The 11040-nt window shown below is 35.9% G+C and overlaps 2 protein-coding genes across 3 annotated transcripts; both read right to left on the minus strand.

Moving 5' to 3' along the window:
* Positions 1 to 4496: 4496 nt before the first annotated feature.
* LOC21408789 (late embryogenesis abundant protein D-29) lies at positions 4497 to 6365 on the minus strand. Its single transcript, XM_010100439.2, has 2 exons — positions 5834 to 6365; positions 4497 to 5144 (listed from the first exon to the last, which is right to left on the minus strand). The coding sequence occupies exons 1-2, from the start codon at positions 6198 to 6200 to the stop codon at positions 4789 to 4791; spliced, it is 723 nt and encodes a 240-aa protein (XP_010098741.1). The 5' UTR covers positions 6201 to 6365; the 3' UTR covers positions 4497 to 4788.
* Positions 6366 to 6828: 463 nt separating this feature from the next.
* LOC21408790 lies at positions 6829 to 11020 on the minus strand. 2 transcript variants are annotated; one of them, XM_010100440.2, is made up of 3 exons: positions 10839 to 11020; positions 9776 to 10125; positions 6829 to 9135 (listed from the first exon to the last, which is right to left on the minus strand). In XM_010100440.2, exons 2-3 carry the CDS (start codon positions 10120 to 10122, stop codon positions 7203 to 7205), a joined length of 2280 nt encoding a protein of 759 aa, XP_010098742.1. In that variant the 5' UTR covers positions 10123 to 10125; positions 10839 to 11020; the 3' UTR covers positions 6829 to 7202. The 2 variants fall into 2 exon arrangements, with proteins under 2 accessions (XP_010098742.1, XP_024022908.1); XM_024167140.1 differs by having other exon boundaries at positions 9776 to 10128.
* Between the last annotated feature and the right edge of the window lie 20 nt (positions 11021 to 11040).

Below are 11040 nucleotides of genomic sequence, written 5' to 3' on the forward strand. Positions count from 1 at the left end.
TTCCCAACTTTCCCTTGCCTACATCATTAAAAAAAATAAAAAAAATAAAAAAAGTCATAGTCCTTTTTTTATTTCTTTCCTTTTTTGTTTTTGAAAAGTCACTTTTCTTTCTGTGTGAATTGGTAAAACTTGGCTTTTAAATTATTAATATTGGTGGGGCGAAACGTGTTTAATGTGTTGGGAAAATTTTCAGAAGGCATATTATTAAATCAGTTTCTTTGGTCCGTCCACAACCTGAAATTGCCTAATTTACTTCAGCTAAAAGTTTACCGTACTCATTAATACTCGATACATCTTTATCTTTACTCAAAAGCTTTATTTATCAGCTAGACATAACATGCATGTATTGTATAATCTGTTCTTGTGTCAGCGAAAAATCAATGAATTGTGTCAGTAGCAGGGAAAAACAGAAGTTCTGGAAAGAGAGACATCAATTAATTATGCCGTCATATATTCACCGTGGACCAATACTTTTCTACCATGACTATATATATATATATATATATATATATATTTCCCTAGAAATAATCCTTTGAAGTTTTTCTCATGAGCATATATATATACGACAAATACATGTGTATATTGCAATATCCTTGGATCACGAACGGCAATTATTGGAGGTCCCAACGAATTTATTTATGCCTTATTTTTTATAAACAAGTATGATCCAATATTGTCTCACACCCTACGCTTTGATTGCCCTTCCACACTTGGTATGTCATGGCCACTTGGAGTCAATCTTCGGATTCTGCCTATAGATCGATTGATCAACCTCTTTTTTTTTCTTTTCCTTTTCTTTTCTTCCAATTTAACAAGATAAGCTTAAACAATCACTAAAGACTGTATATACCAATATATTTGGAACCTACCCCTTTTCTCCCTATACATATATATTATATACATACATATATAATACAACATAAAAAACATATAAGGAAAGCTGCAGCCCAAAGATTTCGTGGATACGCTTACGAGAACTTGACATGTTTAATTCTTTATTATAAGCATATAGTAAATTAATTAATAGAGTGGTGTCCACTCCCTCAAAAAAATAAAAAAAAAAAAAAATTGTGCTGTCTTCAGTTCGGGATTTTCAATTAATTTTTATTTATTTATTAAATTTACATGCTTTCGGAATTTCGGTAAGTATAATTCTATTACGATATATCGTTATATGATATGATAAAAACAGAAGAGAGATGTTTGTGGATGGCAGTATTTGACATATGGGCACCATTAGTTTAGATTTAAAAGAAGAGAGGATCAGATGAAAGTGAAATGATACACATGATGGGCAACCTAATCCATATATTATATATAATATACATATATAAGGCAAAAGTAGAGATACTATATGTATGGTTCGTGATATCTGGAATACTAAAAACCACATACAATGCATTAATAATAAAATGAACTGCAACCACTTCTTTTTATGTTGACCCATGGGTGATCAGATACCTGACAATGCTCGTGAAAATCCCCAATTATACAAGTATGACAGATACATACATTATTTAATCATGTGAAATGTCACACCTATTATTAAAGGTGGCAATTCATGTTAGTGGTTCGCGTTCGTATCAACTCGTTTATTAATCATGTTAAAAAATATCAACTCAAACACAACCTATTTTTTAAATGTGTCAAAAATGTCAACCCAAACACAACTCATTTATTAATCGTGTCAACCCGTATAACCCGTTTAAATTAATATATTGAATAAATAATTAATATAATAATGAATTATTTTAACATGGTCAAAACAAGTTTAACATGTTTATTGGTCAATTTATCTTTTCCTTCAAAAATTATTTTAACACGGTCAAAACAAGTTTAACATGTTTATTGGTCAATTTATCTTTTCCTTCAAGAAAAATAAATGAATTTTACGTACAAATATTAAAATTCACATTATTTGTATTTAATATGTCATATAAACTTTCATGTTATATCACATATCATTAGATTGCAGAATGCACATATAGTTAATCGTGTCAATTCGTGTCACTTCGTGTTAGGAGGTCAACCCTAACCCAACCCATTTATTAATCGTATTAATCGCGTCAACCTGATTATAACTCAAACTCATTTATAACAAACTCAAACCCGCTAACTTCGTGCGAGTTTCTCATCGTGTCGCTACTCAAATTGCGAGCCCTACCTATTATAATTGACTACTGCAGCTGGCCTTATGTGTTTTGCTTGTCTGGCCTCTCCCGTATGATGTAGGGAGTTTTAGATATTAGTAGTCGTTTTTATTTTTAATTGTCGTTTGTTCTAACTTTTTAATTTAGCTTAGTTTTGTTATTATTGTGTCGTTTATCTTAGTTAGTTATTTTGTTATCGTATTCTAAGTCACTTATCTATTGTATTAGGATGACTTTGAATATTTTGAGAATTGAATATTAGACTTGAATTTTCTCTTAAATTTGGAGGTTTTTACCTTAATGTGTTCTAAATCATGTTCTATCTATTCCGCTGCATCACCCTCGATCCAGCAAACCAATTTTGATTTTATTTTTATCTAATTCTCAGTTTCACATGTGCACCACACCTTTTCCACTTCTAATTCACCATTTTTAAAATAATAAAAAAAAATTAATCTGTTTTAGTGGTCAGATTTCTCCTTTGTCGTTGTTGTGGTTGCAGTGGTTGTTAATATCTGTAAAATTTTACACGAATCAATCTCCAATATTACATAAACTGCACACCATACAACTTAAAAGATCAAAAAATAAAACCCCACGTGACAGTCGCTCCAATATTGACCTTTTTCCAACTATACTTTATTGTATTCAGAGCAAAAAACTATACTTTAATATTTTATTTTGCTAAAAATAAACTTTGTTTTGGTCGGCTAACGTTGCACATGATCTGCGTGTTGATTGACTAGTCTATACATATCATATGCTCCTAATTTGTAACTTCTCCTCTCTTTTCGTTTGGCACTTTGCACTGCACAGTATCTAATTCAGTCTTTTTTTTTTATTATTCTTTGAAATTAATACGATATTTCTTGATGATCTATTTTCACATTAATAGACTCGCTGATCTACTCTTTGTATTAAGCCTCTGATTTTCTTCTTTTTTTTTTCAATAACAAAAACATAAATATGAAACCCTGTAAATGAGGAATAAATTAAATATATATATGAGATCAGTATTGGGCGCTCTATGCATTTTATTAGCTGAAAACCAGTTAATTAACAACATTAACGATGAAGAGGCCTGGGAATGAGGCCTTCACTATATAAGACCTTTCTTGAAATTGGGCCGTAGGCGTAGCTCACTTCCATGATTTTCTTGCCTAATAATTAAAAGAGTATGTTATATTTGCACTCCAAAGATTTATTCTTTTATAGATATAATTTTCTTAATACTTAATTTAACCCTTTCATACCCCCACCTAATTTTAATCTTAATTTAATTGATAAAAAAATATAATCACTTTCAACTATTAATGGTATATTTCTTATATATATATATATATAATTAATGCAATCTTCTTTATCTTTATTTATCAATTGCCATCGTCCTATCTCTCTGGTTTTTTTTTTTTTTTTTTTTTTTTTTTTTTTTTTTTTTTTCATGTTGTTCATAACCTCCATAACACAAAAACAAGTAGATACGATTAAAAAAACATATATATTTTTTATAATTAATGCAATTTTCTTTACCTTTATTATCAAATTTCATCGTCCTATCTTTTTTTTTTTTTTTGGTTCATTAAAAAAGAACGAAACCTCCATAACACAAAAATAACTAAATGCGATTGAAAAAAGAAAAACATATGCACAATAATGTTGCATAATACAAAAACAAGATGCGATTAAAAATTATATATATATATATGCACAATAATGTTGATGCATATAATTATACTGAACGACTGACTATTGCATATTCAAAAGATGACAAGTCCCTACGAGTAGATTTAAACTTCGAGAATGGACGCCTCGTGCTTTTGTCTTCACTTCTGGTTCAACAAGAGATATTCGAGAGATGTTGAACATTTTACTTGATGCCAGAATGGAAAAAAAATATATAAATAAATAAATAAAAAGAGAAAAATAAAGGGAGCCTTTACTTGTTGGTAATGTGCATAACTGAGTTTTGTCCATACGGAAACAAGCTTATCTTTGTACTTGCTGAGCCAAATATCTTTCACATACTTTTGATATATAATAAAATCTCTTTCAAGAGCTCTGTACTCCACTTCTGTACATGATTTTTAAAGATGAAATTAGCTTTAGTTAGAGATGTGGGGTGTAAAAATACTTTCTAATATAATTAATGTGGGTGTATGTATGCCCTTTTACTTGTTTAAAAAAAATATATATACTATTTCTATTCATCGTTTATTTATGGTTTATGTGGAGATAATCAATTTTAATGTAATTTTATTACAGGGTAAAATTGTAATAAATATAGATGGTGCAAATATAATTACTCTAATTGAAAAAGACCATTTAAAAAAAAGGGGGGCTGCAATAGAAGTTGTAATGAACTCATGTATTGGATCACTGACAGATCCATTCCAAAACAGTCCATCCATGATGTCTTTTGTCATAAACCAACCATATATAGTACTCGCAAAATAAGTCGAAAGGAAAAATTATTCGTAACATAGAATAACATGATAACACAAGACACATTCATGCACCCTATATATAAAAAGACGCGCGTCAAAACAAAACCAAAACATGCCTGCAAAATATTTAAAGGGATTACGTATCATATATTAATGCATGGTAGTACGCCTTATTGATCTCAAAATTAAGCTCATCAGAGCTCCTCATCCCTCCCTCGGCCACCGCCGGCAACCTTATCCTTGAGATGTTGCGTTTTGTCCTTCGTGGCAGCACCATAGCCCTCCTCTCCCTTCTCCTCCTCCGCTTCCTCCGCCTTCTCCTTTGCCTTCTCTGTTGTCTCGTTCAATGTCTTGCCTGCCTTCTTGTCCTTGACTTCCTTTGCCGCGCCGGTCGCGTCGTAAACCTTCTCCTTTGCCTTCTGAGCACTCTCGTAGGCCTTCTCTTTTGCGGCTTTTGCGGAGTCGTAGGCCTTCTCCTTGGCTTCGCTTATTGTTTCGGCTGCTCTCTCTGTTGCCGATCTTCCCTTGTCCGCGCTGTACTCACCAGTCTCTGCGCGTGCATATATATATATATATTTATATATACTCATGCTATTCATTCACATTCATATTCACATATTACTTTGCTATTGACTTAACCATTTTGTTAACAATAAACTAAACTAAAATTACCAATAAACTAAACTGAAATGAAACTCATAAAAGTATCATTATAAAATTAAATTTTGCCTTCTTTTTTTCTTTTTATTTTTTTTTTATTTTTTTTATTTTTAAAAAGGCAACACATCTTGTTAACAACAAACGTAACAAGGATAGTCACGCCCAAAACACATGCGAAGCAAATTATTTTCAAAGTTCGTTAGTACGTATTATACATTCAAGTCTCCAGTTCTCAATATTAAAGTATATAATATATTATGACCACTAACACAATACAAATAACATTAATTTATACAGAATCAGCAAGTACTTGACAGAACAATCTCTATTATCGATTATAGAGACTCAGTAATATAAAACTCAATAAAGAGGGATTTTTCTTGAGCAAAAGCAAAAATTAAATAAAGCCGGATTTTGGAGAGTAGTGATTAAGAACTTGTTCGGTTCGTTAATTTAAATTTTTAATTTAGGTTGAAATGTGATATTATATGAAAATTTTTTAATTAGATATGACTATTTATAAGTGCTTTTAAGAAGGGAAAAGAACATGACATAAAAGTAATTGTTAATTACTATTACCAGAAGCGACCTCCTGGATCTTGCTCTTCTTGGCAGTATCAGAGACAGTATCGGAAGCTTTCTTAGGCGCATCTTTGGCGTCAGCATCCTTATTATACCCTAAGCCTTCAGAGATCTTCTCTTTGGCCCATTCCGTCCATGTCTCCGAAGCTTCGTTGGCCTCTTTAGCCGTCTCCGCCGCCTTGTTCTGCGTCTGCTGTGCCCTCTCCTTAACCTCCTCGAAGTCACCGCCTTCTTCGGTTGTGGACGGCATGTGCCCTACGCCGGAACCGCCGCAAGTACTAGCAAAACTGGCGGCTATTATAACCATAACCACCACCGAAACATAGAAGAACCGCCCGAAACGACGCCGTTGCTTGCAAGCCATTATATGATCAATACTACTTTATATATGTCACACTATTTGATCATACACAAGATCAAGATCAATCACCGGAATATATAAGGGAAAAAGTGTTAGTGAGTGGATCAATTTTTGAGGAGGCGAGGGTTGGGTTTTTAAAGTAAGATGATGAGTTTCAGAGTTTGGTAGACAGAGGATGCATCGTGGAAGTACACGTACGAGGTCTAATGCAAACGTGGGGAGTTTAGAAGGGTTTAGATACTGAGACGTAGCCACGTGTCCCAACAGATGTCACCGCTTAAAAGGAAGGGTGGGTGTGTGTTTTTGTCAAAATCAAATCAAAATACTGCATCAAAAGTTGTCCAGTCCAGGAACGACGAATTGCTTTTTCCACAACATTCTGGTGTTTGCCAAATGTCAAGTACTATGAAATTTGTTTTCCCTGTAAAGTAGTGTCGTTATTATTGTTTCTACTCATGTCGTTTTCTTCCTGGACACTGTCGTTTTCATGGGTGCCTTTCTTCTTTCCACATGACAGAATTTATAACGTAAAACATAAAAAAAAAAGATGGAAATGTAAACAAAAGAAAGGGACAAAGGACACCAGTTTGCTTTGCAGTTGCACGTATTGCAGGCGAAAAAGGCTTCAAAATATGAAAAGAAATAATACGTGTACTTCATTGAAACTTTGTCCACCGCTCCTACTTCACAGGCAAAGGCGACAAACGAGAGTTTCAAGAAGAAAATAAAAAAGACAACTAACATGATAAGCGACGAGGTGGGAGGCAAAAAATAATGAGATAATTCGTCAACCAGAGTGTGTTTAAAAACAAAAAAAAAGAAGAGAAATAGTACCCTAACCTATCAATCTAATCTTAAAACTGGCAAAAAGCGCAAAAATCCTAAAACGTCCACGAAAAAATGTCAGGAGAAGAAGCATATACATCTGGACGAAAAAGCAGAAATCAAGCGCCAACCTACTTTACAAATAATTGCCTAAGAAGGTGTACCAGAGTGTAGTTACTACTAGGAGGAAATACTAGGAAGAGGAAGTGTAGTTTTGCAAGTCTTCTTATTGTGCCCAAGGCCCTTGCAGTTGCTACACTGGAGCTGTCGTTTTATCATGTCTAATGACTCGGGCTGCTTCATCTTTGGCCTCCCCGGTGGTCGTCTAGTAGGCGGGGGTGTCACAGTTACCGACAATGCCTGACTTGACGACTCTGTCAAAGGCAATGGCTTGTCCACATCGGGAACGGGCTGAATCGACTCTGCAAAAGTCGACCGATAACTCTCCACAGTGAAGTACCTAGAACAATAATCATAAGGGTTTCTTCCTGTCCATTCCATAACAGCAATTGCATGACAACAAGGCAAGCCCTCGAGCTGCCAAGCCCTGCAGCTGCAATCCCAATTGTCAACATCGACAATCTCCACAGCTTCTCCGTGGACCTCAAATGTAGAGCCTCCATGAGGTGACATTGACACCTGAAGAGTATGAGCAGTTATAGTTTCCTTTTGAAGCTTCTCTTCCCTTAAAGGTGTTAGCTTTGTTGTCCACTGATTCGACTCGACCCTTCTTGTGTAGATTGACTCCATCATTTTGCCTCTCAAAACATCAATCATTTGTGTTATTGGAAGCTCATTTGCCTCTGACACCCAACTGTAGAAGTTCTGCCCAAACCCTGATGTCATCAGGTTATACCTAGCCCCTCCGAAGAAGGCATTGGCCCAATGATCAGGCTCGCTTTGGATGACCCAGTTGTAAGCATCAGGAGAAATACCCTTTATGTTCTCCACGCTTCTTTGGAAGCCTTCAAGTTTCGGGGAATAAGCAGCAGCATAGAAGTCGTTGATCAAGAATCTTCTTGCCTCGTGAGAGAATTGCCCTTTTAAGTCCCTGTTGAGCTTCTCAGCTAGATGGCGTACGCAATATCCGTGGTAGCATTTGTCGAATACCTCGGCCAATGACTTCTTCAAGCCGTCATTGAAGTCGGCGACAAATGTCATCTGCTGAGATGTCGAAGAAATAGTGGAGTTGAGTTCCATTAAGAACCAATGCCAGTTATCGTCCGTCTCGGCGTCCACAACAGCAAATGCAACCGGGAAGATGCCGTCATTGCCATCTGCAGCTGTGGCAGATAACAGAACGCCTTGGTATTTCGAGTTTAGAGGAGTGCTGTCAAGGAAAATGAGAGGGCGGCAACCTTGTTGGAACCCCACAATGCAGGCGTGGAACGATACAAAGAGACGGTGAAAGCTGGAATCCTCCTTTGTGGTGAATGTAGCCACGCTCCCGGGATTAGTCTCCTTAATCTTCTCACAAAAAGAGGGTAACTGAGTATATGCCTCTTTGTAGGAGCCCTGAAGTTGTTCCCTGGCGATTTCTTTCGCACGCCATGCCTGCGAATAGTTCAACTGAATCCCATACTCCCTTTTGATGTCACTAGCAATATCCTTCGGCTTGTAATTTGGAGAAACTTTCAGCTTCTCCTTTATGATACTCCCAACCCAACCTCTTGTTGCGCGATACCCTGCTTTGACGGCAGCTCCTTCACACGTATGATGAGCGTGCATCTTCTTGATGCAAACCAACTGGGTAGTTGACAACCTTGATGCATAAATCCGCCACGGGCAGCCTTGAGACTTGCATTTGACAGTGACACGGTGGCTGTCATTTTTCTTGTACCTGTAAGCGAATCCATGTGCAATTGAGTATTTATGCAAAGCTTCCCGGAATTCGCTGAAACTGTTAAACCTTTGGTCCACACCAGTGATCGTGTTTTCCCACTGCTGTGCGGCTTTACGATGAGTGTCGTTGCTGGAACCAGGAGGAACAACCCGCAGAGGGGTTTCATAAGCGCTCAGATTATTTTGGTCAGTGACAGTGCCTGTTTCAGCTGCAACATCAGCACCCTCAACCACAGGAACAACTGCTTCTGACACAGTTGTCCTGCTTGACCTGCAACAGGTTCAACCGTATCTGTTACAATGCATAAAGGGATGCAATGAATCATGTATGATGCAAAAGTGACTACGAAAATGTGGGATATTTGATTTTGACGCAGCACCATAACAGAGTATATTATTAGGCGTTCATAAAACTAGAATATAACTTGTAAATGGTAAGGGGTAAAAGGAAAAAAAAAAAAAAGTTTGGGACAGAACACTAATTCCAGTTAAATAAAATCTAACGGAATTTTACACATATGCATCGTATTCTGATAAAATTGTTCATGATGTGTACCATTGCTCTTTTTAGCATTATTATTAGGGTATTTTTGGTGTTATAACCTGTTGATTATGTGCGTAGAGTGATGCTTACGCGGGCAGTCTAGTATTAGTGGGCTATGGCCAACAAGCCTATACAAAGGCTCCTATCTTGTCAATAATTCAGTTTTCCTACTATCTAATAAAATTTACAGCCAGAGCATTTCTTGAATGTCTACTGCACCAATATTTATAATGCTAGAGCATGTGAGTGTTGAAACATCATGTAAAATTGAGATATTTTTTGCACTTGGCATGCGGGCAGGTAAAAGAAAAAGACATAATCAAAAGAAGAAGAAAATGACATGATCTGGATACTAGAATTTAAGTACCTACTAGCGGGCATGTTGGATACGTTTCGCGCAGCGGCTTCCTCAGACATGATAAAGATCTCAGCGGTCGAGGAATCGCCGAGAAAGTTGAGCATTCGCTGCAAGTCCTTGTCCTTGGAGATGGTGATGAGAGTCTTCTTATTGCCGGGAAGGAAATACTTGAGGGTCATTGTATCAGTAGTGCAGTTAAACATATCGGCTAATTCGGACTTGAAGTCTTGGAGTTGTGTTTGGTGGTCAATGTCAAGTGCATAGGCCTCTCCTCCACTGTAGGAGAGGGACCCATCTTTGTTGGTCACGAATTCTCCACCAGACTGACATATTGCTATCACTTTCTTTGCATCCATTACCTACTAGTATTGTAAATCAAAAACATTCTTCATCACTAACAAAAACCACACTCAGCTATATCATACATATAAAGAACTTTTTAGAAAGTCTTGATTTGCACAATGTAAAGGTTCAATTCAAGAGCTGCCCATCAACAACAACAACAACAACAAAAAGTTATACTTTATTTATCTTCTGCAGTCATGACATGCTATCAATTTTAATCCAAACCAAAACATTGTTCAGTGACCAACAGAACCAGAATGAGATCAGGTATATATATTAGGTTCTGAAAAGTCAAGATTTTTGCACAGAATAAACAATGTAGATTTTCAATTTACGAGCTACCCAGACCAAAAACAAAAGAGACAATAATAACTCATAGCTAATCAACAGTAATTCAAACAACCAGAGAGAAAAACGGGTAAAACAAAAGGAAAGATAATTGATAAAAAATAAAAATAAAAAGTATGGAAATTTAGAATGCCGGATGCAAAAAAAAAAAAAACGCAGAAGACGTAAATAAAAACCCAAACAAAACCAGCTTATAATATATTGAGGAACCGTGAGAAATTTACACATACATACATATAAATATAAATATATATATATATATATAATTCCAATCCCAAACGAATGGAAAAGGCAAAACAAAACAGAAAGGAATTGTAAATAGATAGAAGAAAGCGCAAGAAGCCTATTAACGAGAAATTAAAAAACAAAAAGGACTAACCTTGAAGCCAGACTGAGAGAGAGAGGGAGAGAGAGAAGGGGATATGTGTTGCGGTTGGGGCCTAAATCCTAATTGTCTTTTGTTGTTGTCTTTGGTAGGTAAATGAATAAAGAAAAAAGAAGAGGGGTTATTTTGAATAAAAATAAAAAGTTGAGAGATTGGTCGAATTGGGAATTCAGGGTTTTTGGCGGTTGCAGGGGAA

The sequence above is a fragment of the Morus notabilis genome, unplaced genomic scaffold (genome assembly GCF_000414095.1).
Source record: "Morus notabilis unplaced genomic scaffold, ASM41409v2 Scaffold467, whole genome shotgun sequence".
In the NCBI taxonomy this organism is placed as follows: domain Eukaryota; kingdom Viridiplantae; phylum Streptophyta; class Magnoliopsida; order Rosales; family Moraceae; genus Morus; species Morus notabilis.

Coding starts and splice junctions, on each gene's coding strand:
- LOC21408789 (XM_010100439.2), bottom strand. CDS start 6,200: ATGGCTTGCAAGCAACGGCGTCGTTTCGGGCGGTTCTTCTATGTTTCG. Junction 5,145..5,833: donor GATCCAGGAGGTCGCTTCTG/GTAATAGTAATT, acceptor ATGCACGCGCAG/AGACTGGTGAGTACAGCGCG.
- LOC21408790 (XM_010100440.2), bottom strand. CDS start 10,122: ATGGATGCAAAGAAAGTGATAGCAATATGTCAGTCTGGTGGAGAATTC. Junction 9,136..9,775: donor TCCAACATGCCCGCTAGTAG/GTACTTAAATTC, acceptor AACCTGTTGCAG/GTCAAGCAGGACAACTGTGT.